This window comes from Hemicordylus capensis, chromosome 13 (assembly GCF_027244095.1).
Source record: "Hemicordylus capensis ecotype Gifberg chromosome 13, rHemCap1.1.pri, whole genome shotgun sequence".
In the NCBI taxonomy this organism is placed as follows: domain Eukaryota; kingdom Metazoa; phylum Chordata; class Lepidosauria; order Squamata; family Cordylidae; genus Hemicordylus; species Hemicordylus capensis.
Genome location: NC_069669.1, coordinates 14,111,644 through 14,134,736, shown reverse-complemented (window position 1 = coordinate 14,134,736; position 23,093 = coordinate 14,111,644). Strand labels below are relative to the sequence as shown.

Below are 23,093 nucleotides of genomic sequence, written 5' to 3'. Positions count from 1 at the left end.
ACGGCTGAGAGAGACTCCTGCCGGCAACCTTGGAGAAGCCGCTGCCTGTCTGGGTAGACAATACTGAGCTAGATGGACCAAGGGCCTGACTCAGTACATGGCAGCTTCCAGCGGCTTCCCCAAGGTGTGGGATAGGGCAGGAAGCTCTTGTCAGCCCTATCTGGGAGATGCCAGAAGGGACCAAGTGCATTTCTGCAAGGGGGCAAGCCACTTTTCGGTGTGTGTCCACTGTGAACATCCCCCAAGCCTGTGTGACAATGATAAGCGGGAATGTACTCTGCATGTGGCCAGAGGCATGCTTCATCATACGTTCTAGGAATCAATCCTGGCCTCAGAAATGATCAAATAATCCTTGTTCACATTCAGTCCTGGCCCACCCCCACCCCTTCCTTCCCTCCCCACCACCCTCTCCAACTCCACCCCCACCCCCCAGCACTGCAAATCAGAAATTAGAGGCAAAAACGTCACAGCTAAGTGCAGGAGATGTTTATTGACAACAGAGGAGAGCATTTCCTTCCATGTGTATTACTTCCAGACCAGGAGACGGCAGTCGTCCCCTTAATGCTTCCTTAGGAACCAATCACCTGCTCCCCTCCCACCACGCTTATCAAGCACACCCAATCATAGCAGCCGTATATAAGGAATGGTGCAGCAGAGGTCAGGAGTGCTGCAAGGCCATCCTGGATTGGCTGGCTCTCCTGCCACACAAACACCCATCCCTCTCTTTTTGTGGGCAATAAAGCAGCAATGTTGGAAAGAGGACTACATTCAACCTCTCCAGTAGTGGCTTGTCCTAATGAGCTGGGGGGGAGCACAGCTAGCTCTGATTCCCCAACAGTTCTGGTGGTTCCTCTCTCTCCCACCCTGCCTGGAGGCTGGCTATTCGTCAGGTAGGTGCGACAAGCCACACCTGCAGAACAGCTGCCTGCCTGTTCTTTTTTAAAAGGAGAAGAGAACCCAACATGTATCCCGTCCCTGTCACAATGTGGCGAAGCTATTTACAAATCACTGCAACTCTTACAATGCAGGGCGTTCTATGTTACAACGTGTCCACCACTTTCTCCAGCAGGATGTTTTGGGACTACAACTCCCATCATCCCCAAGCAAAAGATATTGCAGCCGGGGGTTCTGGGAGTTGTAGTCAACAGCATCTGAGAATCCCGGTTAGAGGGAGAACTGGACTAGACGTTTAGGAGGCTATCTTGAGATGGGTCCCGGAAGAGATGTCCAACTGCTCTCACGGACTCCCAGTTCCCGGGTTTCTTGGCATGAGGAGGGGAAGCCAGGACAGATGAAGCTGGTGAGCGACATGTCCCTTCTGCTGGACATGCTAGCTCATTTCTCTCAGATGAATCTGGAAATGTGCCATCGCTGAATCAACAGGGGAGGACATTTGAAGCAGGTGGGGGGAAATGAGCTGGCCATACTGAAAGGGGTTCGAAGCAATACTGTGTCTGGCCAGCCACAAAGGGGGCACATCTCCTTTAAATAGCTCTTAAGCCTTTTTAACTGTCACAGCTTCCCCCAAAAGAATTCCGGGAATCTCCTGGGGTGGCCGGACTACAACTCCCAGGGGCAATGGGAGTTCTAGTCCAACAGCAGCTGGGCACCCCAGCTTGGGATGCCCTGCTCTGAAGAATTCTGGGGGCAGGAGGGTACTGTTCCCCACAAGTCGGCTCCCGAATGAGGACAGGGAGAATTGCCCTCGCTGGGAATGCATCGCACCGGATCGTCACCTGTGCAGAGGTAGTGCAGGCTCCTTTGCCGCTTCTGAGGGGGTTTTCCAGCCACAACAGCTTCCGGAGCAGAGCCACAGGCCGCATTTCAAACCCCTCAGAGGGCAAAGAGACCTTGGAGGGCTAAGCGTCCGGAGCAGTGAAGGTGCCAACATGCCGTGGAGGGTTGTGCCCAGCAGATAAAGAATGAGAAGTCTTCCTTCCAAGCCTCACAAAAAAGACACGAGCTGGTTGAAAATAATAATAATAATAATAATAATAATGAGGTTTCCAAGCAGCTGGAGAGAAAGTGCAGAAGAGGCCAAGGGCTCGGCTTTGCCTTCCTTGGAAAGCCAGACCCGCCGGGCACAGCCGCTTGCCCACATTTTGCCCCGACAACAAGCGTACGGAGCATGCAGCCCTTGCCAATGTATCTAGGAGGATTTCCATGCAGTAGCAACTTGTCCGAATGAGCCGGGGCAGGATTGTCAAGTGAGGCACAGCTGCTCCTGGTAGCTCCTGGTTGATCCTCCCTGCATCCCACCCTGGTGTTAGTGAGAGCCACTGTCTACAGGCTGGCCATTCATCAGGTAGAGCTGCACAGCTCTACCTGTCAAATGGCCAGCCTGCCAGCAGTGCAGTGGGGTGGGATGGAAGGGGAGCAACTGAGAACCAGAGGCAGCTGTGCCTCGTTTGACCCCCCCACCAGGCTAGGCCGGAGGAGCTGCTACTGCTTCCATGCACAACAGCAGAAGACAAAACGAAGGTAACTGCTACACACAGGCTGAAATCCAGAGATTTAAGAATAATTAGGTTTTAACATTTTTTAAAAAATAGCGTCTAGAAGCTCTCCAGCAAGAACAAAGTGCTTTTTGTCATCGTTGCTTTTAAGACAAAATTAAAATTCCTATACAGGGATGGTTTTAAACAGAATAGAGCAATGACACAGCAGTAAAACTAAAATCAATTTTCGGAGGGAGGGTGGGAAGAAAGAAAAGTGGTATAGAAACGGAGTGAGGCTTCAATCTCTTGGCACCTTGAAGTTGTCTTTTTCCTTCCGGATGGCCCCCATGGTCCGGACTGGGTCATCTTCCTTGGCATGCTGCTGCACGGTTCTCTCTCTGGGGCGGGGGACAGGGAAGAAACACGGGTCATGCCAGTCACTGAAAGGGAAACTGAACTCCCAAAGAGGCCCCCACCACAAATTTATCTCCATTTGTCCTCCTGCTGCACTGGAGTTACCAAGACAAGCCCTGGCCCTCAATAGATCTTTTACATCCTAGACCAGGGTTAGGTAACCTTGGCTCGCCAACTGTTTTGGAACTACAATTCCCATCATTCCCAGCCACATCTGGCTGAGGATGATGGGAGTTGTAGTTCAACAACAGCGGGAGAGTCAAGGCTGCCTTCTCCCATCCTAGACTTCCAGTACATTGCTGCTCACAAGGAATACGTTTCCGCCACGCTACCACTGTGTCGCGGGAAAGGCCAAAATCACTGCTGAGTTTTCGGGATTCTTTTTCCTGGTGTCAGAAGTGCAGAATGGTGCGCTGCACTTACTGGGCTGGTATGGCAGTAAGGCACTTCAATCAAAACAGTCTGCTCGCCAATTTCAACAGAACTGGTCAATTGCATTAAAAAAAGAGAAAGGAAAAGGTTCCAAATGCCACTCTGAGCAGCTGATCGGTAAAAGCTTAAGGGAGCTGGCCAGTTTCAACTGAGCTGAGCAATATTATCTCTACCACCCATGCTGCTGCTGCTGTGAAAGCCTGAAAAACCAGAGGAAGGCTGTTGTGCTAGATCAGTATGATGCAAGAATTCTACGCTTTAAAAAAAAAAAATCACCCCAAAATTAAATGGGCAATAAAGGTCACTTAGATTAGCTTAGCACTCATTGCCACCAAAAAAAAAAAAAAAAAAAGGAACCTAATGAACCAGGAGAAGGCCGTCTCTGCTTCCCGGCAGCAGCTCAGGTGAGTCCAATCTCTCTCTCTGCCTGCAGGCTGGCCATTCACCAGGTAGAGCTGTGTGGTTAACCACACGCCCTGGTTAACCACCCCCCTGGTTCTCTAGGATGAGCTGCAACTGATTGCGAATTAATGAAATGAATGGTTATATTGTGCTTGTATTTTACATCTTTTTAGCTGCATCTGTTCACCCAGGCTTTTCATTAAATATTGCTTTAATAGTTTCAACACTGTTGAAAAACTTGTAAATTGTTGTAACGCTGTAGTGGTTAGAGTGCTGGACTAGGACCGGGGAGACCCAAGTTCAAATCCCCATTCAGCCATAAAAAATCTAGCTGGGTGACTCTGGGCCAGTCACTTCTCTCTCAGCCTAACCTACTTCACAGGGTTGTTGTGAAAGAAAAACTCAAGTATGTAGTACACCACTCTAGGCTCCTTGGAGGAAGAGCGGGATATAAATGTAAAACAATAATAATAATAACAAGACAACAACTTTTCCTGTTTGTTTTGCTTTGTTGTAAATTGCCCAGAGATGCAAGTTTTGGGTGGTATTAAAAGTAGGCTAAATAAATAAATAAATAAATAAATAAATAAATTAAAATACTAAACTAGAATACAAAAACATAAGATTTTATTTATGTTTTTATATTCTAGCTTAGTATTTTAATTGCGGAATGTTTATAGTCTGGTTTTAATTCTTCTGTGTGAACTGCCTTGGGATGGTTTTAATGAAAGGCGGTATACACATTAAACAATAAAATAAAATCCACAAGGGGGTGGGTGTCGTCTGGATAGGCAGAAATGTTGCCAAGGAAGTCAGCAATGACGACGCAATAAATTGTCACGTGGAAAGACCTTTCGGGCACACCGCACCCTCATCAGATTAACACACAGCCTTGTGATGCAGGAATCCACTCTGGGGCATGAATACCTCACTCTCATGAAGGGGTTGTATGTGAACTCCTCGCCAATGGTTGACGGGATGGTTGGCTCCCCACCATCGTATTTTGCCTACGGAAGCAAGAGGAGACTTCTGAAAATTGTTCTGGATACCAACGGGCTGGCATTTCTCCCTCCCTGCCGCCCCCGCAAGACATGCCAGGCCTATCTGCAGAATTTGAATTGAGGTGTTTTTTTTAATGCAAGTCTCTGGCTCTTTAACGTGTGGGATGGAATATTAAGACAGGCATGTGGGCAAAATTTTACCTATTGGCTCAGTCAGGAGGAATTTGCTGCTGCCTTTCCGTGTTCTAACCCAGGGGTGCCCCAACCCTCCAAAGGAACACAAGCAGCTGCCATATACTGAGTCAGACCATTGGTCCACCTTGCTCAGTATTGTCTTCACAGACTGGCAGCAGCTTCTACACAGACTGGCCGCGGCTTCTCCAAGGTTGTAGGCAGGAATCTCTCCCAGCTCCATCTTAGAGATCCTGCCAGGGAGGGAACTGGGAACCTTGGTCCCCATATGTTGCTGGACTACAACTCCCACCACTGTGGCTGGGATGATGGGAGTTGTAGTCCAACGACGTCTGGGGGCCAGGACTAACCAAGGAGACCAAAGGCAGGGAGGCGATTCATGCTGCCCCCTGGTGGGGCCCAGTTCCCTTTCAAAATCAAGCCTGGCAAGTGGCCTGGGGCGGGCGGGCAGGGAGAAGGGAAGCTACCCAGCCGCTTCTTTGGGTCTCTGACAAGCTTTGCAAGAAAAGCTCATTGCCAAGCACACAAGGTGCAGACCGGTCCCCGAGAGCTACTCCAAGGGCGTGCTGCCACCCTGCTGGTGCCCCCATCATGGGTTCCCTCCAGCGACCGCCACACCCAGCCTCCCGAAAGGCCCATCTCTGCAAAGGAGCCCACATACCTTTGCCCAGGATAGCTTCCGCTGGATGGCGCTGTTATTGGGTTCCACGTGCCGGGCGAACTTCAAGTTGTTGATGGTGTATTCATGACCACAGTAAACTTTCTAGGAAGGAAATGAGCATGGGTGGGGGGGGGAGAGAAGGAGGGAGAACGCACTTTAGTCAACACACACACACACACACACACACACACACACACACACACACACACCACCACAAACCCTCACTCCAGGCAAGTCTCATCTCAGGGTGGGCAAACCGGGCCCTCCAGCTGTGGCTGGACTACATCTCCCATCATCCACAGCCAGAATGCTGGGGATGATGGGAGTTGTAATCCAATCACAGGTGGAGGGCCAAGTTTGCTCAGCACTGCCTTATCTACTAAGGAGGGGCTCTGGATGGCAGATAGACCGGGGGGGGATGGCCCCCCACCCCACCCCAATTCCTCCATTTCTGTTAAACCGCCCCAAGGCAACCACCCATCAGCCTCCCGGAGAGGCCAGCCCTGGGCTTTATCGGTTCACTGGGGAAGGTGATTTGCTGTCTAGCTGGCTGACTTGTGCACACAAGAGCTGGGTGCGGCTGCTGCGTAAGTGCGCTGGGCATCAGATTAGTCGCTGTGGTTTCTCTAAAGGGAGTCTAGAGCGGGCAAGGTGCCAGAAGTTCTCTGTTCAAGACCCGAAGTCCCCTCTCTCCCCCTGCCTGCCCAATGCAGTCCCCAGGGTTTCCTGGGGGGAAAGACAGACTGCCGAGTCGGTTCTTAACACAGATAGCCCCAGAGAGAAGCTGCACAGTACCGTTTCAGGCGGGAGGTTACCCAAGACGTCGATCAGGGCCCTGTACATTTCCTCAGGGGTTCCTTCGAAGAACTTCCCGCAGCCAGCTACAAAGAGCGTGTCCCCTGGAGAGAAACACACACAATTGTGCACCCAGAGTCTGGTCTTGACACTGAGGACAGGAGCACGTCTGTGTTATGTGCAGCACCTCACACAGTGTTGAAAGTAAAAAAGAAAACACTTAACATTAGTAGTAGTAGGAAACTTAAGAACATGGGATGCTGCTTTATACCGAGTCAGAGCACTGGTCCCTCCAGCTCAATATTGTCTACACTGACTGGCAGCAGCTCTCCAAGGTTTCAGGCAGGAGTCTTTCCCAGGCCTACCTGGAGATGCTGCCAGGGAGTGAACCTGGGACCTTCTGCATGCAAGCAGGCAGGTGCTCTTCCCTAAGGGGAATATCTTACAGTGCTCACATGTAGTCTCCCATCTAAATACAAACCTGGTCAGATCCTGCTTAGCAGAGGGGACAATTCATGCTGGCCACCACAAGACCAGCTCTCCTCCCCTAAAGAACCAGCTCTAAAGAAGGCCAGTGTGCTGTAGTGGCTGGAGTGTTGGTGTAGAACCGGGGAGACCCGAGTTCAAATCCCCGTTCAGCCATGAAGTTCACTGGGTGATTCTGAGCCAGTCACCTCTCTCTCAGCCGAACCTACCTCACAGGGTTGTTGGGAGGATAAACACAACCATGGGCTCCTTGGAAGAAGGACCGCTCTGGTCCTTCAGAGCATCATAACTGCTCTGGGCTCCTTGGAGGAAGGACAATCAGTGTAAAATAAAATTAAAAAGGTGGAGGAAAGGTTGGCAAAATAAAGGAATCTCTGCTATGGGAGTACCCAAGATCAGGAGGTCACATGGACACAGATTAGTCGAGGGTACAACCTGCACGACTGGCACACCAGGAAAGGAACAGAGATTTTAAGAAACCCACTTGGGGAAGCTGCAGGAATGCTCAGCCAGGTGCTCATGAAGCCAACCAGCACGTCAGAGAAGCCAAGCTACGCCAAACCAGTTGAACACGTTTCGTGGAAGAGGCCAAGAGAACAGCTCTGCCGTATCAATGCGCCTTAAAGAGACCTTTGCAATCTTTTGGGCTGCAAGCCCCCTGTATTCCCAACACAGCTGGCTTCTGGTGGCGCAGTGGTAAAACCAAAAGGTTACAAGTTCGATCCTGACCAGGGGCTCAAGGTTGACTCAGCCTTCCATCCTTCCGAGGTCGGTAAAATGAGTACCCAGAATGTTGGGGGCAATATGCTACATCATTGTAAACCGCTTAGAGAGCTCCGGCTATAGAGCGGTATATAAATGTAAGTGCTATTGCTATTGCTATTGCTATTCTTATTTAATCAATCATGTTTATATATAGCCCGATGTGTGTTTCCCCAGGCAGTCCACATAATTTAAAATACAACAAATATACGAACAGAATTCAACACAATTAAAACAATCTCATAGAAGAAAAACTGAACAGTTTAAAACAAATTCTAACTAAAAGCCTGTGAAAACACTCGTGTCTTGAGCAGCCTTCCCTCTCACAGGGATTCCCAGATGTTGTCGACTACAAATCCCAGAATCCCCAACTGCAATGGCTTTTGCTTGGGGATTATGGGAACTGTAGTCAACATCTGGGAATCTCTGTGAGAGGGAACACTGGTCTTGAGGGCCTTTTCAAAAGCAGGGCTGCTCAGCTTCGGCCCTCCTGCAGATGTTGGCCTACAACTCCCATGACCCCTGGCTACTCGCCACTGTGGCTGGAGGTTATGGGAACTATCGTTCAAAAACAGCTGGGGGGCTTAAGTTGCACAGGCCTGCTCAAAAGCAATCAGAGACGGAGAAGCTCTTATTTTGAGAGAGAGTGTATTCCAGAACCCTGGGGCAGCCACAGAGAAGGCCCAGTCCTGAGTTGCTACTAAATAAGCCCCCAGATGATCTTAATAGGCGACAGGGTTCGTGACAAAGGAGGCACTCTCTTAAGTACATTGTATTTTGCTCGGAAACTTATCGGCAGCCTATGTCAGGGTGTGCAGCACTGTTCTCTTTAAGGCGTGTGCACACACATGCACTCACAAGTGTCTGGATGTCCACAGGTGTTTGGAAGTTCAATTTAGATCCCGCTCAGTTCGGATCAGGAAGGCCCCATTCTGAATGCAGGTGTGCGCACACATTGCCTTGATACTGCTGTCCAGAACAAAACTCATTCCGCACAGAGATGAAAAAAAATTAAGAGAGACCACGAGGGTGTAGCCCTATCCAAAGTCTCACCTGTAAACACGGCCGGCGCCTCGGAGCTGTTGGGTTTTGTCACAAAATAGCAGATATGTCCAGAGGTGTGGCAGGGGGTAGAGAGGCATTTCACGCTGAGAGAGCCCACCTGGGGAAAGGCAAAACCCCCGGGTCACCGATGAAGCAGTCATAATGGTGAGACACAGCAGCGCTCTTGGCGCGAGACTTTTCAGCGCGGCCGCGCCAGCCTCAACCCACAATGCCCAGAGCGGTGGGCGGAGGCAACCCCAGCAGAAGTGCCACAGAAGCAGATGCAACCCAGCAACTCTTGTCTGGTATAGCCTTGCTGAACTGTTATAGGAATATCTGGAGCTGGGCAACCGTTGTGCTGCAAACTGTGCAGACCTTCAGGCGACACAGGGCACCTCATCAGGCAGAAAGGGAAAGTGGTTTATTCTCAGCTTTATCAAGAGCAATCTTTGGCCGCTCTGGGTGTAGAAAAGAGGCAACACTTTTAGCAACTCAGCCGCGCGCACGGCAGGGACTAGACTGAGGTGGTGGTGGGGCGGGGGGGGCAGGTTACAGACTTTGCTTGCTAGCATTCCCTTCCTAAAGGTCTAAAGGAACTGGTGGGGAACATGTGGTCATGTGTAAAAAGCAGTCACTGAAAGTCCGCTTCAAAATATAACTGTTTCTAAAATGACTCGTCTTGTAACACTTCTGAAGAGCATTCAGGTCTGGACTCTTGCAGGAAGAAAAAGGTGCCTTCCTTCCGAGAACATCTTTCCATCTTGCCCTGTCTGTTCTGAACACACAGCAAAAAAAAAAAAAAAAAAAGAGAGATATGCGAAAGGTGCCATCGAAGCCTGCTAGAAAGCATCCTCTGTTTCAAGCTTTACAGCTCCCCCCACCCACCAAAAAAGGGACTAGAATACGGAAACTCAAAACGTCTGAATGAAGCTGGAGCTATTGCTGTCGTCGTCATTAAATGCAGAGAGCTTGGGGCACACAAAGCAAACGTCTCTTATGATCATCATTTTTGCAAATATTGTCCCTACAAAGAAGGCGCTCCCAGCGGTGTGGAGACTGTAAGAAAGGCACAAGGAGGAGGGCACTTAATATTGGGAAGTCAAACCAAACTAAAAAGCAGTTCAGGGACCCAGCAAACTGGAGCTGGACAGGAACCTAGAATGTCTTGGCGAATGTGAACCAGACCGGAATCCTTAACACAGAAGTTCTCAGACTTGGGTTCCCGCTGTTCTTGGACTCTCAGCCATGAGGAACATCTGAACATCAGTCCAGCAACATCTGGGGCACCCCATTTGAGAACCCCTGCCCTGACTGGTTCTATAATCAGGCACTTCATTTTCAACTATATGACTGGTGTTTTGTTTTCCTGGGGTTTTTTATCTGGTTTTCTGTGTTTTGTAGACACCTTGAATAATTCAAAAACAAATCATCTAAAAAATAAATAAATATTTTTTTCCTCGAGTGAGTTAGTCATCACTGTATTCATTTTATGGAAACGCATTGCAGGGAAGAGGTTGATATTATTCCACCGAGGATGGGCCTAAAGCTGTTTCAAATGTCTGAACTGGCCACTTTTTAAAAGTCGGAGTCTGAACCAGAGAGGTAAAGATCTATTCTGGAAATGAACCTAAATGTTTAATGGATTCAACACCCTTAGCATTACACCAGTCGGCAGGAGGCAATCTCTTGGGTTTGTGGGGCAGTGCAAAATCAGAGTTTTGCAATTAAGTCTCCATCTAAACTAGTACCCAAAGCATGTACAGCCAAGAGCAAGTATCCATTCTGCCCAATAAAGAATTCTGTGCCACTCCAAAGCTTGCACTGATTGGCATTAAAAAAAGAAGAAGTGGACCCAATTCAAGATATTACCCTGCCTATGTGATACCTGTAAGTCAGTTAACATGGCAGCCTCGACGCGAGAACCCACAAGGACAGGACCACTGCACTGCTGTTCCCAGAGGCAAGACAGATAACTTCTGCAGTCCAGAGAACTTCTGCAGCACCTTCTCTGGACAACGGATGGCAGCAGCATCCTAGCCATGGCTACCCTTAGAGAAGAGAGAAACCTGCTTGCGTCTCCATACTTGTGGGGTCTTGTCAAGAAACTAGCATGTGAACTGAACTCATATCTTCGTCTGGCTGGAGAGATGGATTTGTAGCAACCCGATCTGCAGGCATAACAGAGGAGACCAGAACTCAGTAGTGGCTAGCCAGGTGGCGGTGGGGTGCCCAAGAGACGCAGCTGCCTCTGCTTCTCGGCAGCTCCATTTGCAGCTGTCTCTCCCATCCCACCCCAGGGTTAACAAGAGCCGTACTGCCTGAAGGCTGGCCATTCATCAGGTAGAGCTGTACAGCTCTACCTGACAAATGGCCAGCCTGCAGGTAGTGTGGCTCTCACGTGGGGCAGGAAAGAGAGGAGTCACCTGAGCGGCTGGGAAACAGAGGCAGCTGCACCTCCTTTGGTGCCCTCCTGGCTTGCTAGGACGGGCCAGTCCTACTGGAAACTCCGGCATGCTGTGAGCTCAGATCCCTTTCCTACTTTGATGCATTGCACGATTCCTCCAGGAGGCACCGGCAGCCACCTGCCCATCTTCAGCAGGACAGATGTTGCCATATCCCTTCGGACAGACCCTGCCGGGACCAACGTGCAGGATGGCCCTGTTCAAGGCAGATGCTTTTTCCTCCGTCCATTCCCTGGCTCAGCTCCATATTTGCAACACTCGGGAGGGTTTGCTTGACGGGAGCAGAAGCGGACACTTTGCATGAACGCACGAAAGCACCGCCCGCTTCTCCGCGGGTTGCACAGCTGCGTGCTCGTAAACAAACTCCAGCCAAGCCGCCCGTTCTCCGCAAGCAAAGAGCCGCCACACTCAGAGAAAGAAAACGCAGCTGCCGTGGACAGGGCACTCATGCGCCTCAGTGCTCGGCTGGAGCACGTCTTTCAGAGGGCGTTTGGGCAAACACAGTTTCCCCCCTTTCTTTACCTGAAATGACATAAGATGAGAGACTTTCTGGGTGAGGGCTCCAACCCTGCTATCTCCCCCGTATACTTGCAACCCCGGCTCCATCTTTACAAGTTTCTCATTGCCACCAGCGTGGTCCCTAGAAGGTCAAAACGTCAGACTTTGGAGGCGACAAACACAGAAAAGATGCATCCTCGTACAACGCACAGCAAGAAAACGGCCATTCCGTCCCAGTTCCTTTCGTTTAGTCGATTCCCCCCCCTTCCTTTTTAAACGGTCCTCATGGCCAGCTCCAGGGGTCCACTGTGTGAGGCAAAAGCGGACAGGGCCCAGCGGCTAGGGCTCGTCTTGCATCAGTGAGGCATTGTAGGCTGCAGAGTGCCACCACGGCAGCAAAGCCCCCACAGGGTCCAACCGGTACAGCAGCTCATGAGACTGTTTCGTGGCAAAGTAGTGCACAGATCTGATGGGAGCAGAGAAGGAAACGGCAATACCCAAGCGCGACCCAATCTGCGGCCAATGGGACCCAGTGCTTCTCAGCCCCTGTCGGAGCGGACCATGACATTCCAGGGGGCGGAGAGATAGTATCCTGAGTGGGGTGGGGTCTTCTTTCCCTACCAGTCAAGACCAGGGTAGACTGAATGCTCCCTAGTGGCAGACCCTCACAGAGCCACACTAGATTTTCGGGGACTGCCCTTTCACTGACCCATCAAAGAACCCTGGTGGCCACCAACTTGGAAAGGTGCCGAACATTTTTAGCCTTAGATGTTCCTTTCCCTCTGCAGAATGACAACCCCCAACACACCCAGCCACAGCGGCCAAAGGCCCTTGGGAGTTGTAGTCCAGACTTGGGTCCCGAGATGTGGTTGGACTACATCTCCCAAGGGCCTTTGGCCACTGTGGCTGGGGACAAATGGAGGTTGTAATTCAGCAACAACTGGGGACCAAGCCCCACATCAGAGGAAGAGTGGGAAAATCCTCAAGCTATATGGCAGGAAAAAGCAACGACAACCAAAAAAGGCACCCACAACGCAAACTGGAGGCATCCCAGGTATTAAGGCCTTTTCTCCATTATTTTTTAAAACTATCAACACAAACACAGGGTTACCAGTGGTGATGTGTGGTAAGAACAGTGGTCAGCTTCACCCTGTGCTTTCTGACGGCATCCACAACCTTAAAACAGAAGAGGACAAGGGAAATGTTAGCCTTCACACATACCTGGCTTTGCTAGCAACAGGCAGTCTCAGTTGCTTCCTCACATCTTGTGGGAGGCTATTTTGACCAGTGTGACTTTTCGACAGTCTCCCCCCCCCACACACACACACAACTACACAATGGACCCGAGAGGCCACTTGGGCCAGAAAAAGGCTTCCAAGGGCACTGACAAAGGTGTGACCAAACCGAAAGATGAAGCCCAAGATGTTCAGCAACACTGCCAAGGCCTTCCAAGGGTCTTGGGATGGAAGGGCATCCATCCCAACCCCTTCGCGGTCAGCAAAAATTAAATCAAAATGGCGGACTCGCACATTCCAAAGCTACAAATGCAGGGCCTCTGCACGGGGACCTCCTAAACCAAGCCATGCTCACTACATATGGTGGCTACAAACACACACACACACACCCCAGACAAAAAGGGGTACCTTCTGAGGCTGCACGGGGTCCACTATGGCAGCCTGCTTGGTGTCCTCATCGATGATGAGATACATGTAGTTGTCCGTGAGGGCTGGAAGCAGCTCCACCTTCATGTTGGCCTGCGTGACCACCTTGGACGGTCTTCTCTCAAACTCTGTGTGAAGGAAGCTGGACCGAAGCAGCGGCAAACCTGCAGAAGGCACACAGACATGGCACCTTTTAGCACAGGTTCAGCAGTGAGGGGGCCAAACTGGAAGAGCCCCATCAGGCCCTGGACTGGAATGCCAATGTGAGCAGAGCTGGTCTTGTGGTAGCCATCATGAAATCTCCCCTTTGCTAAGCAGGATCTGTCCCCGTTTGTATTTGAATGAGGGACTACATGCGAGCAATGTAAGATATTCCCCTCAGGGAAGGGGGCCGCTCTGGGAAGAGCATAAGGTTCCAAGTTCCCTCCCTGGCAGCATCTCCAGGTAGGACTGGGAGAGTCTCCTGCCTGCAGCCTTGAAAAGCTGCTGCCAACTTGTGTAGATAATATTGAACTAGATGGAGCAAGGGTCTGACTCAGTAGACGGCAGCTTCCTATGTTCCTATGAAGGAGCAGCTTAGCTAGTGAAGGAGAGAATTTTGGGATGGAGGGAGTGGGACAGCAAAATGGTCAAGAGTCTCAGGGCAAGGGAAGGAAGTGACCTTTTTTTGGGGGGGGGGATATATATTGTATTTACCTGAAAGGAAGAGGCCTCTAAATTTAAGACGACCCCTCAATCTCTAACATCAAAGAACTTGGGGAAAACCTAGTCTTGGATTCTGATAAAGAGGGTAGATTCTCAAGCCCTGGTCCTGAAGGTTAATTCTTACAACCTTTGTTTCTCATATGAATATTCCATCCTCACTCCTAGAAGCAGACATACAGGGATATTACTCCACCTTATCCTCACAACCACCTTGTGAAGCAGGTCAGGTTGAGAGTGCGACTGGCCCAAGATAACCCAGTTGGCTGGTTCACATGATGAAGAACGAAGTGGAAGCCGCCCACGCTCATTTGGGAGCTGGGCACGATCCGCAAACAGAAGTGTCTGTCAGTCGAAAACAAGGTCGGAAGCGCCATCCGTGGTCACGTCCCAAGCAGCAGTTGGGTGAGAGGGCCCAGCTGCTGAATGAGGTAAGACTAAAAGTCCCCCAAACCAGCAACTGCTAGCAACACGATCACAGAGGGTGTGTCCACTCTTGTTTTCAACAGACAAGGCCCATTCACACGTTATAGTCAACACTCAGGCACTGAGCATACAGTGTACACAGCGAGAGATTTGCATGCAGTTACAGCCATTCACATGTTATGTTGAATGCAGGTACAGAAGTGTTGTCGTTCTTATTTCTAGTTCTTACATCTATTGCGGACGACACAGTTCTCTTTTTTGATTCATTGTTTGGTGTATTTCGTGTTTTGTTAGTAATTTTGCCTCACATGATTCATTAATATTACTATGTTCAGATGACTTCATAATGTTTTATTGTTATTTATTGTTAAATTTATATACTGCCTTTCATTAAAACAATCCCAAGGCAGTTTGTAAACTATATTTTCAATATAGTTTACATTTATATGTTCATTCTTTGTGTGTCCCCCGCCTTATATTATTGGGTCTGTTGGGTTGTGTTTTGGATCACTTCTTACCTGTAGAGCACCGTGCATTTGAAGGGCCTGTACCCAGGTCCACTTTTAATGTGAACACAGGTACAGTCATTCACACACACACTTGTTCAAGTGTACAGATATCTGTATACTCGTCCAGCACAATGTCTGAATCGGGCTACATATCAATTAATCTCTTTATTTCGGTCAGCGACCAGCATGAATCGGGCTACATACAATCGGCCAATGGGAGCACGCACAGCTCCTGAACTACAGAAGGAGGAGACATCTCCTATTCTGTTCTTCATCATGTGAACTGCCCTAGTACCTTCCTGGCCATTCAGGGATTCGAACCCAGATCTTACCACTCCAGGTCCAGTGCTCCAACCACTGGGTCACCTCTTTGATGTGGGGGACAAGAAAATGAAATCCACAATACAAACTGGTTTTAACTGCCGTCTCCAGCACCAGCGTTTCCATTTGGAATCCTCGTGCCAGAAAACTCCACAACATTCTCAACTTGAGAGGAGAAACAGAGGAAATAATCCTGCTGCGCGGTCAGCTTCTGCACCCCTCTCTGCTTTACCTCCCAGTAGCACCCTCAGGAAGTGTCTTAGTGGAAGGACGCGGCTGCCATCTTCCACGGCGATTCTCCCCTTGGGCCCCATTGGATGAGTTCTTCAGCCAACTGAAGTATATTTTTCTAAAAATATTCCTAAATATTCACCTAAATGCATGTTTAGTGCTTAAAACTAGAAGCACCTCTCCCTTCGCCAAAGGCACCTGCACATTTGTTAAAAATGCATTTAGGTGAATGTGCTGTAGTTAGGAACATAGGAAGCTGCCATATACTGAGTCAGACTTTTGGTCTATCTAGCTCAGTATTGTCTTCACAGATTGGCAGAGGCTTCTCCAAGGTTGCAGGCAGCAGGAATCTCTCTCAGCCCTATCTTGGAGATGCTGCCAGGGAGAGAACTTGGAACCTAGATGCTCTTCCCAGAGCAGCTCCATCCCTTGAGGGGAATATCTTACAGTGCTCACACTTCTAGTCTCCCATTCGGGGAGGTAGCAAAGAAAAGAGTTGTATATTGGTCCAATTAAAAGGTAATCGGGCAGCAGCGATATAGGAAGATGCTGAAAGGCATCATCTCATACTGTGCAGGAGGAGGCAATGGTAAACCCCTCCTGTATTCTACCAAAAAAACCTACAGGGCTCTGTCATCACCAGGAGTCGAAATCAACTTGATGGCACACTTTACCTTACCTTAATGTTGTATCATCAAGTCAGTGTTGACTCCTGGTCACCACAGAGCCCTTACACATATTTTGTTTAACTGTCCTTTTTATGATATCGTTCGTTTTATTCAGATTGATCCCTATCAAGAGAAACACTTGGATTGGTCTGAGGAACATTTTATTTTTTAGAAGATAAGCATGAAGAAGTCACCCATAGGATTGCTTGTTTTTGTTCGGAGGCATGTAAAATAAGGTGTCTGCAAACCTGTTTTTAAATTTCTACTTATTGGATTGTGCTTATTTGGTCGTTGACCGTAAATAAATGAAATGAATTTCAAAAGCAACACACACACTGGCAAAATGACATCTGCATGGGAATCTGTACAGAAGTTGGGAAATCAATCAGTATCCAGTGAGATCATGCACTTCAGCTACGTTTGTTATGTTTTCCAAAGCTTTTTAGGTTCAATGACCATTTCCTTTCCTTTCAGAAGGAAAACACCAAACCAGTCACAAGAATGATATTGACATTACAGTCGGTATACACAGGTACCGTGTTTCCCCGAAAATAAGACAGTGTCTTATATTAATTTTAGCCCCAAAAAATGCACTAGGGCAATTAGCGGTACATCAGAAATTACTGCTAGGTCTTACTTTCAGGGTAGGTCTTACTTTCGGGAAAACAGGGTATATACTGAGAGAAGCTGGACTGGAAGAGGATGAGCGTGGCTTTAAAGTTGGAGGAAGAAACATCAATAACCTGTGCTACGCTGATGACACCACTCTGACAGCTGAGAATGCAGATGATCTGCAAGCTCTAGTAATGAAAGTCAAGGAGCACAGTGAAAAAACGGGACTATGACAATTTGTCAAGAAGTCTAAAGTAATGACAATGGGCACAGCAACCAGGCTCAGAATTTATTGTGTAGACTTTGAAGTGGTGGATAGCTTCTGCCTTTTAGGATCGACCGTCAACAGTAAAGGATCCAGTAGCCGAGAAATACGCCGCAGACTAGCACTTGGTAGGGTTGCAATGAAGGCCTTAGAAAGGATATTTAGAGGCCGTGACGTTTCTACACCTACAAAGATTAGAATCGTTCGGAATTCTCCCGTGACACTCTATGGATGCGAAAGCTGGAGAAGCAACACAGAAAAAGCATTGACGCTATTGAACTTGGGTGCTGGAGAAGACTTTTGAGGAGACCGTGGACAGCCAGGAAAACAAACAAATGGATCCTAGAACAGATCAATCCAGAATTTTCACTCGAGGCAAAAATGACCAGGCTTAAACTATCATACTTCGGACATATTATGCGAAGACCCAGCTCCCTTGAGAAGTCCATAATGCTGGGGAAAGTTGAAGGAAAGAGAAGAAGAGGATGACCAGCAGCAAGGTGGATGGACTTGATCACAACAGCAACGAATGCACCACTGAGACACCTTAAAGGCCAAGCTGAAGACAGACCATCCTGGAGAGAATCTATCTATGTGGTCACTAAGAGTCAACACCAACTTAATCAATCAATCAATCCACAGGTATCATTAGGGATGGAATTCCTAAGCAAGACAGGCTAGATTACAGTTCCGAGCCACTGCGGTCCAACAGAGGTTGATGGCCCACAACTCCCATCACCCTTCACTGTGGTTGGGGATGATGGGAGTTGTAGTGCAACAACATCTGGGGACCCAAGATTGGAAACACCGATCTAGATGATCAGGACAGGGCAAGACAGCTTCATTCACCTAGTACTAGGCATAGGTTTAACTGAGAAATAAAATACTGAAACTGACCTAAATCTAGACAGATGCATACGAACGACTTTGCTGTATCCGTCTATGCAAGGAAGGGGAAACCTCTCTCCAAAATGGTACCCAAGTACCTAGGATTCAAAATGACCTTGATTTGACTAGAAATCCCAGCCTTTATAAAGATATAGTTTTAATGATACTCTTGCCATACAGCTGTTTGCAAAACAAGGACAAAATGATGAAAGGACATTTTTTTTAACTGCAGGCAGCGATGAACTCTGTGCTGCTAATTGCTGGCAATCTTTAAGTCAAATGGACAAGTCACCATTGAAGGAAAAGCCACATGCCTTTCAGTGGGGAGCGACTTTCACCCTAATTGTTGTCCGTGCCTCAGGCTAGGACAAGCTAGCCTGAAGGTGTCAATCTAGACAGTCCGCAAGCGGCGTTCTGCTGTTTTTGCAGCACTTGTCCCACGCTGCCACCCTCCGGAACTTAAATGCAAAGGAAAATAAATCACACTGCATGGCTCTATTCTGGCCATCGATTCCTAGAAATGCAGCGTCACATTTTTTCAGAAGAGTTAAGGAATATTAGGGGACGGGCAAGACCTGACATATTTTTTGACCGATCCACATAACGCCCTGCAAACACAACTCAAGCACTTCACATTATTTATTCAAAATATTTACATCCTGCTGCTCCGAGTACAATACTGCTCAGGGGAGGCTCCCAACAGGAAAAGTAATATGAAATTTAACAGCAACAACAAAACAAAACAATGTAGAATAAAAACAATGGAAACAAACCCAATTCAAGTTGGAAACCCACCAGGCTGTAGTAAAGCACATTAAAAAGCCTCTCTTAAACAAGAAGGTTTTAAGGCCCATCACACCTGGAAGATTGCCATCATACATCGGCAGGACTCTTGCAAGTGACCCAAACTAAGTGCTGGGAGGGACACAGCCAAAGACCTTTCAGGGTCTCTCTGCCCTGGGATCCAATTGCTTTCCAACCCTGCATATGGCAGTCAGACCCCCAAACGAGAACAATCCGTCCCCTCCCTCCTTCCCACCATGAGCTAGAACGGCGGCATCAGAGGAGATGTCACAGACTCCTCCAATCCTGTTTTCATGCCGGTCCGTCTGACTGACAATCTGGGGATTGTCAGGAAGGCGAGCTGGTCTTGTGGCAGCGAGCATGAATTGTCCCATTTGCTAAGCAGGATCCACCCTAGTTTGCATTTGGATGGGAGACTACACCGTAAGGCATTCATGCAGAAGGTTCCAAGCTCCCTCCCTGGCAGCATCTCCAAGATAGGGCTGAGAGAGACTCCCACCTGCAACCTTGGAGAAGCCGCTGCCAGTCTGTGTAGACAACCCTGAGCTAGATGAGTCAGTGGTCTGACCCAGAAGGCGGCAGCTTCCTATGTGATCCTCGCACCCATCTCCCCCATGCATCTTTCCTCACCTGTGTGGCAATTATGCCTCTAAAGAGCAGGTGCAGGACGACACAGTAGGCAGGCCGTAGACGACAGCAGCAGCTACAAGAGCAAAGAGGGACAGAAGCATCAGACCTTTGAGAAAGAGAAAGAGAGAGGGGGCCACAGTCACACGGAGCAGAGTTTAGAGTCTCTGTCTGAGCCAGGCCTCTGGGTTCCACTCTCAAGGTCGCCTCCTCCACCGGGGTTCCTTCTCATTCCTGAAGCAGAGACCTCCCTGGTCTGGCACTGCGCAACTTAATTCAAAATGTGCCAAATCATTCCTCCAAGTCCCCGCAGAGGTATCTGTCTGCTGACAGAGCTCTCTTGCTCTCTCTCCCTACGCGGAAGAACCTGTTCCTCTCGCAAAATGTGCAAAGCTTCTCCCCAAAGGCGGCTCTTTGGGTTCCAGCTTTCATTTCACCGGCTCCTCCCCAGCTGAAATTTTAGTCAGACCTAGCTGATAATATCTGGCACTTCCATCGGCAGTCTCAGTGATGGTAAATCGGGATTATTATTCTGATGTTAAAGAGGAGTCGGAGATTAGTCGCTCAGCCTCCTTAACAGGTTTGTGGCCAAACCCACCTTTGAAACTGGGACTTCCCAGGTCACAGCACTGAGTCACTGCTTTATATTAGCTCTTAAGAGTGGCTGCAGACAGAGCACTAACATAATTCAAGCAATAGAGATGACCCACTTTTGAGAACCTGAATTCAATCCTACCACAGCCAGTAACCCCCAGTGTGGCCTTGTGCAAGGGACTCCCCTCTCGGCTCGGCCTCGGTTTCTACCAGGGGAAAGATGGCAGCCTACCTTGCAAGGTTGTTGTGAAGATGCATACAACACCGTCAATACTACTGTGCAAAATTTAAAATGCTGTCTCAATAGCTGGTGTATTATACTATTATACATCGTACCGAACATCCCTTTAGATCCTTAGCACACACCTGTGCTACCACACTGCCCATCCAGACTTGGCATGGCCAGGTACCTTTTCAGTCTGGACTACACCACAGTCAGGAGGGAGGGGTTATCTGAACTGCCCATTAAAAGCACAATCTACAGGCAAACCTAGAGCAGGGATTCCCAACCTCCAGATATTGTTGAACTACAACTCCCATCATCCCCAGACACACACACACACCCCCCCCATAGTAGTTGTGGATGCTAAGCAGTCATTACAACACATCCTCCTGTTTTTCTGGTTTTCATCACGGAATGCACAAGACCACTGCCCTGAACAAACATTACAACTGCGATTTTATGGCCACATATTTTCCCACTTCTGGCAGGCCAAAATGTCATTGCATTTCCTTGTTCTGTGAATAAATAAGCCTGGAGATCCAATAGTCCACAGAAGCACACTCTGGAGCCGGGGGACAGAACATGTTTTCCCTAGTCAAGCGAGGTCGGTGCAGAGAACCTCACAGTTCAGAGGTCTGTCAAGCAGGTTTAAATTCACAAACATTGCCAGACCATACAGAGCTTGCTTGCCGACACCTACCTAGGCTCAGCAGCAGCCACCCAATTTACAGACATATCCCTACCTACCTGACAGCTCAAAGGCAATTCTTAGGGATATAGGAAGCCGCCTTCTACCCTGTCAGTCCCTTGGTCCATCTAGCTCAGTACTATCTACCCGGACTAGCAGAAACCCTCCCAGGTTTCAGGCAGGAATCATTCCTAGCTCTACCCAGGGATGGAACCTGGGAGCTTCTGCATGCAAAGCAGATGTGCTGCCACTGAAGATGTGCTCCATCCCTAAGGGGAATATCTGACAGTGCTCCTACATGTAGTCTCCCATCCAGATGCAAACCGAGGTGGACCCTGCTCAGCAAAGGAGACAATTCATGCTTGCTACCACAAGACCAGCTCTCCTCCCAAGCTGCTCTCCCACCAAACAAGGGGATCTTTACCAGCCTGCCAAGCGGTTCACGGGTGCCATGAACCAGTGTAGCGATGGAGGGTCTTCCTGGTGTGTGATCCACAGGACTTCAGGCCTGCCACCAGCCAGCCAGCCACACCGCTTGCTCTTCTCCAGTGGCCTCTGTCTTCAGAACTGGGAAGCTCTTTCAGTGCCTATAATCTCCACAATCCAGCTGGGAGCTCCACCCACCTAACCTCCTGCCAGGGAGTGTCCCGAGTTGTGCTGCTGTTGTTGTTGTTGTCAGCACAGCTGGGTGTCCCAGGGAGCAAGGCAAGGGAGACCGCCCGGCTTTTGTTGGGACACCTCTAGCAGGGCACCCAGTTCTGCTCTGCAGGCATCTCAGGAAGGGAGGGGGCAGGCACACAAGCCCAGGAATTCACAGGGCCTCAGAAAACAAACCAGCAGCTAGCCAATATGAAAGTAACACGGCATTAACCTTTGCGGGAGCCAGGGAGACAGACTAGAGGGCAGATGAGGAAAAATTATAATCGGGGCCTCTTGCAACTTCTCATTCCAGGAGCTAAACCCCCTGCCGTTAGAAAGGAAACACAGGCTGTTGCCACATCTTTTTTGCTTCCAGACGGCAACCAAAGCAGCCCTCTGGAGTTGGGGGGATTTGGCCTAGAGGCCTCCAATTATGGACTCCTGGCCCAAGAGTCCTCAGCCAGCAGTAGGGCAAGACCCACGGCGAGGTCACGGCGGGGACCACAAGAGAGCGTGGAAAAGGCGAGGATCTCTCTACATTCTGCATACTGATACGGGCTCCATGCTTGTTTAACTGTCATGGCTTTCCTCCCCAAGAATCCTGGGAGCTGTCGTGGGGGGGTGGGGTGCGTGTGTGCCAAGGGACTTTTAAAAACACGGGTCCCCAACCAGTGTTCCTTGTAACAGGGATTTCCAGATGCTGTTGACTGCAATGGCCTTTGGCTGGGGGTGATGGGAGTTGTAGTCAAAAACATATCAGGGAACACTGTCCCCAACCTTGTGTGTCTCCCCCCTGCCCCGCATGCTTTTGGACTACAACTTTGCGCAATGTGGTGATGGGGGCGTTGTAGGGCGCCCCCCCCCCCCACCGCATCTGGACAGCCAGTCAAGGCAACTGGGGAGCCCCTCCCCTCCGAGGCCGCTCCGCTCCAGGACTACAACTCCCAGAGTTCCCTGGGGAGGAGCGCGATGCCCGTCAAACTCCTGAGAGGACGCCTGCAGTATCAGGGCAGAAGGAGAAAACGCCGCTGGCTTACAGCGGCGACGGCGCCCTCCCCGCGCAGGCGCTGCGTCCCGGAGCCTGGCCCCCCCCCGAAGCCCCCCTGCCCGGCAGCGCCCCACCCGCTGCTGCAGCGCCAAGGAGCGGCCCGGGCTGTGCCAAGCGCAGACCCCCGACCCACATTGCATCCCTGCAACGAGGGGCGTCCTGCGTACTGGGGGACGGTCGGCAGCGCCCGCGCACCCTCTTAGGGGCAGAAGGAGGAGGAGGAGGAGAGCCCTCCTGGGCGGCGGCAGCTCCGCAGCGCAGGCGGCCAAGAAGGAGCCCCGGCGGCGCTGCGCAGGAGCCCTCCAGCCCCGGCGCTGGTGGCGCCCAGACGGCGCAGTGCCGATCCTCCCTCCCGCTCGCTCGCTCGCTCCACGTACCCGACCGGAGTCCCAGGAAGAGCAACGCGCCGCCAAGGAGCCGCCGCTGCCGCCCGCCCCCGCAGACCATGGTCCTCCTCCGAGCTGCTGCTGCTGCTGCGACGGAGCGCCCTGCGCAACAGCGGCCCCTGACCCCGCCGCCGGCGTCGGTCCGGGCGCGCGCTCTGGGGCGCAAGCGGCGGCTCCCCGGCGGCAGCCCCTTTGCCTTTCCTCCCTGACCTGC

General features: G+C 50.1%; 1 protein-coding gene across 7 annotated transcripts in view; it reads right to left on the bottom strand.

Annotated features, from left to right (window-relative positions):
• HAGH (hydroxyacylglutathione hydrolase) overlaps positions 1-23,093 on the bottom strand; it is a 24,893-nt gene extending 1,800 nt beyond the window's left edge. Inside the window, exons 1-10 of one of the 7 annotated variants that reach the window (XM_053277112.1) lie at positions 22,871-23,008; positions 19,305-19,410; positions 13,231-13,412; positions 12,699-12,763; positions 11,612-11,729; positions 8,637-8,745; positions 6,336-6,439; positions 5,541-5,642; positions 4,614-4,693; positions 2,752-2,836 (exon numbers count right to left, since the gene is read on the bottom strand). In XM_053277112.1, the coding sequence (XP_053133087.1) occupies positions 2,752-2,836; positions 4,614-4,693; positions 5,541-5,642; positions 6,336-6,439; positions 8,637-8,745; positions 11,612-11,729; positions 12,699-12,763; positions 13,231-13,335 (768 nt within the window). In that variant the 5' untranslated portion in view covers positions 13,336-13,412; positions 19,305-19,410; positions 22,871-23,008. Of the gene's footprint in view, positions 1-471; positions 2,837-4,613; positions 4,694-5,540; positions 5,643-6,335; positions 6,440-8,636; positions 8,746-11,611; positions 11,730-12,698; positions 12,764-13,230; positions 13,413-15,217; positions 15,330-19,304; positions 19,411-21,230; positions 22,326-22,870 lie in introns of those variants that run through there. The other 6 variants (XM_053277110.1, XM_053277113.1, XM_053277108.1 and 3 more) reach the window with 6 other exon arrangements.